This window comes from Emiliania huxleyi (assembly GCF_000372725.1).
Source record: "Emiliania huxleyi CCMP1516 unplaced genomic scaffold EMIHUscaffold_293, whole genome shotgun sequence".
NCBI classification, from domain to species: Eukaryota; Haptophyta; order Isochrysidales; family Noelaerhabdaceae; genus Emiliania; species Emiliania huxleyi.
In genome coordinates this window covers 36,861-39,722 of record NW_005199828.1, presented here as the reverse complement: position 1 = coordinate 39,722, position 2,862 = coordinate 36,861, and the positions used below count along the sequence as shown (strand labels likewise).

Genomic DNA, 2,862 nt, shown 5'->3' with positions numbered 1-2,862 from the left:
CCTCCCTCGCCTCTCCGCATCTAGCATCACTCGCCCTCAGGAGCGGCATCTGCCTTGGAGAGACGGCAGCCTCAACGACGGCGCGGTCGCCGTCCGCCACGTCCGCCAGCTGCTCGAGCAGCCAGTCCGCAGAGGCCGCCTCGAGCAGATCGCTCTGATCTCCCGCGTCGTCTCTCTGCTCGCTTGAGTCGCCCTCAGCTCCGCTGTGGCTGCCGCCGCTCTCGGCGCGTTGGGCGCACAGGGCGTGCCCGTTGGTGGCCGCGGCCAGAGCCGCCGCGCCGCTGCCCGCCTGAGGCCGCGGCGGCGCCGCCTTGCTCGCTGGCGGGAGCGTGAGCACACGAGCTGTAGCGGGAGCTGCAGCGGCACCCGAGCGCGCGCGCGCCTCCTCCTGCTCTCTGATGAGATCCGCCTCGGCCGCCTCGCGCGCGACGCGCAGCGCCTCGCGTTTATCCGCATCGGCCGCCTCCCCGCCGGCTCGGCGTGACTGCCCAGTCGCGGGCTGGTCCCCAGCTGCAGCCGCCCGCTCGGCCTCTCGCCTCTCCTCGGCTGCAGCCTGCTTCGCTCGCAGTTTGTTGGCGTGGTCCTCTGCGTCCTTGAGCGTGGACGAGCCGCCGGCGTGCGCCTTTGCTCTCGCCGCCGCGCGGGCTCGGTCGATGTCGCGCTGGTTGCCTCGCGTCATGTACACAGTCTGCCCGACCAAGTCTCCGTGCGAGAGTTGGGGTGGTTCGGTGTTACTCGTATTCGAGAAGGACGACGAAAAAAGAAAAACGCCGATGAGCCATCGGCGTTGTGCAGCAGCTCGAGCGCAGCACGCAGCAGGTCACTAAAGAGAAAGGCGGAGACGGCACACTCGATGAGCCGAACAGCCGCGGCTTGCTGCCGCTGCGCCTCGCCCGTGTGCTGCCGCCCGCTGCCAGGTGACAGCTCAGCCTGCAGCAGCGGCAGCATGCCGGCTAGCGGGGCACTTGCGAAGCGCTCCTGCATGCGCTCCACCATTCTCTTGCCAACCGCCTCGAGGAGGACGCATTCGGCGGAGGCGGCGTCTGCCGCGCTGCTGGAGGCGCGCGTGCACTGCGCTTGCCACTGCGAAGGCATCGGCGAGCTGTTCGAGCTGTGCGGCGCTCGCGAGCTCATGGCTGCGGCCGTGCAGGGAGCCGGCGGTCGAAAGGGCGCCGAAAAGGTAGCCATAGCGCACAGAGGCCAGCCAGACGCCCTTGGTTCGTAGCATGTCTAGTAGGCCTGCCACGCACGCAGAGTCGACGTCGCTCGGAATCGGGTGGCCCAGAAGGCGGACGAGGAGGAGCTGCAGGTCCGCGATGGCATAAAGGTACTTGTTGCCGTGGATGGTGAAGGCGTCGCAGTCGCCGTTGTGCGTGATGAAGCTCTCGACGCTGCGGCGCTCGCAAACAAAGCGGTATGCTGTGTTTGTTGCGAGCCTCCACGCCATCTGCTTTGATCGCGGTAGCCACTGATGCGGGTGGCAGCCAGCGATGTTGCAGACGGAAGACGTTGCGAAGCGGGTGTGGCCCTGAAACAGACCGCAGGTCATGTCGGCGTAGCACAGCGAAAATCTTTTGAACAGCACGTCCTCGAGGTCACGACTCTGCAGCGCAAGCCCACGCCGGAGCGATCGTACGTCGCTATCCCAGCCGACTGCGCCCCGCGTATCATGGTGATGCGTAGCATCTTGCGCAGCAGGCGAAGCGTCGCGCGGCGATGCGCGGGGAGGAGGAGCAGGAGGCCAAAGTTTCCGCACATGGAGTTGAGGGGAGGCCGCGGGGGGTAGGGGCGGAAGGGGCTCAAAATCGACGAGACGAGACCGAAATCGTGACGAGGCCGATATAACACGGGACCCCCCCCACACACACACACAAAGAGGAGGCGGCGGAGGCGTTCAGTCTAAGGCGTGGTGCTTATGAGTTATGTCTCGAGAGTTGCCAGTATGGAGCAGCAAACAACCCGCTATCTCTGGAAATCTGGTCGTTTTCCGCGCGGTGAAACAACAAACATGGGTACATAAAGGCCGTACAGGACCTATAAGAGTCGGGGGCCGCCCACACACGCGCCTTGCCCAACAAGCTGGCCGTGTGCAGGAGTCGGGGCGAGCCAGGGCCGGAGAGGAGCTAGGTCCCTGGAGAGTCTCTGTCCGGGCCCCGGTGCAGCGGTCAGTAGTCCCCGCCCTCGTCGAAGCCGTCGTCTGCGTCTCCCCCGCCGTACTCCCACTCGTCCGGCTCTGGCCGCAGCGCCTGCGTGGCGCATGGCGGGCGGTGGGGAGCGAGGCGTGTGTGGCCGCCTGCCCCCGGGCTGCTCCCCTCGCGCCTCTGGCGGCTGCACCTCCTCCTCCGCCTCCTCCTCCGCCTCTGCCGTCGGCCGCCGCAACAGGCCCGCAGAGAGCAGCATCGGACGCCGCGCGGGCGCGGGCGCGGGCGCGCGGGCGGCAGCCGGCGCGGGGGCGGGCGCTGCCGCAGCCGCCGGCGCTGCCGCCGGCGCGGGCGCTGCCGCCGCCGCCGGCGCTGCCGCCGCCGCCGCCGGCGGCGGGGTGGCGCGGCGGGGAGCGGGCGCCCTCGGTCCCGGCGGGATCCGCGGCTGTGCTCGCGGCCTTGCTGGCGCTGCCGCCGCCGTCTGCGCTGCGGCTGCCGGCGCTAGTCTGGATGCGGCGGGCGCGGCGGCAGCCGGCGCGGCGGCGACGGGCGCGGCGGCGGCGGGTGCGGCGGCGGCCGGAGGCGCGCCGGCGGGTGCGAGGGCGATAGTGCGATGCGATCCAGGGGGCGGGAGTGCGGCGGCTGCCGCCCTGCCGCGCCCTCTTGCTCCCCTTCCGGTGGACGCCGCCCTCGGGCCGAACAAAGAGGCCGGCAGCGGCGG

The 2,862-nt window shown here is 70.1% G+C and overlaps 1 protein-coding gene across 1 annotated transcript; it reads right to left on the bottom strand.

Moving 5' to 3' along the window:
• Positions 1–26: 26 nt before the first annotated feature.
• On the bottom strand, positions 27–1,758 carry EMIHUDRAFT_239675 (hypothetical protein; the record flags this gene model as incomplete). Its single annotated transcript, XM_005775780.1, has 5 exons — positions 27–70; positions 367–669; positions 756–1,011; positions 1,085–1,528; positions 1,603–1,758. The coding sequence occupies 5 exons, from the start codon at positions 1,756–1,758 to the stop codon at positions 27–29; spliced, it is 1,203 nt and encodes a 400-aa protein (XP_005775837.1).
• Between the last annotated feature and the right edge of the window lie 1,104 nt (positions 1,759–2,862).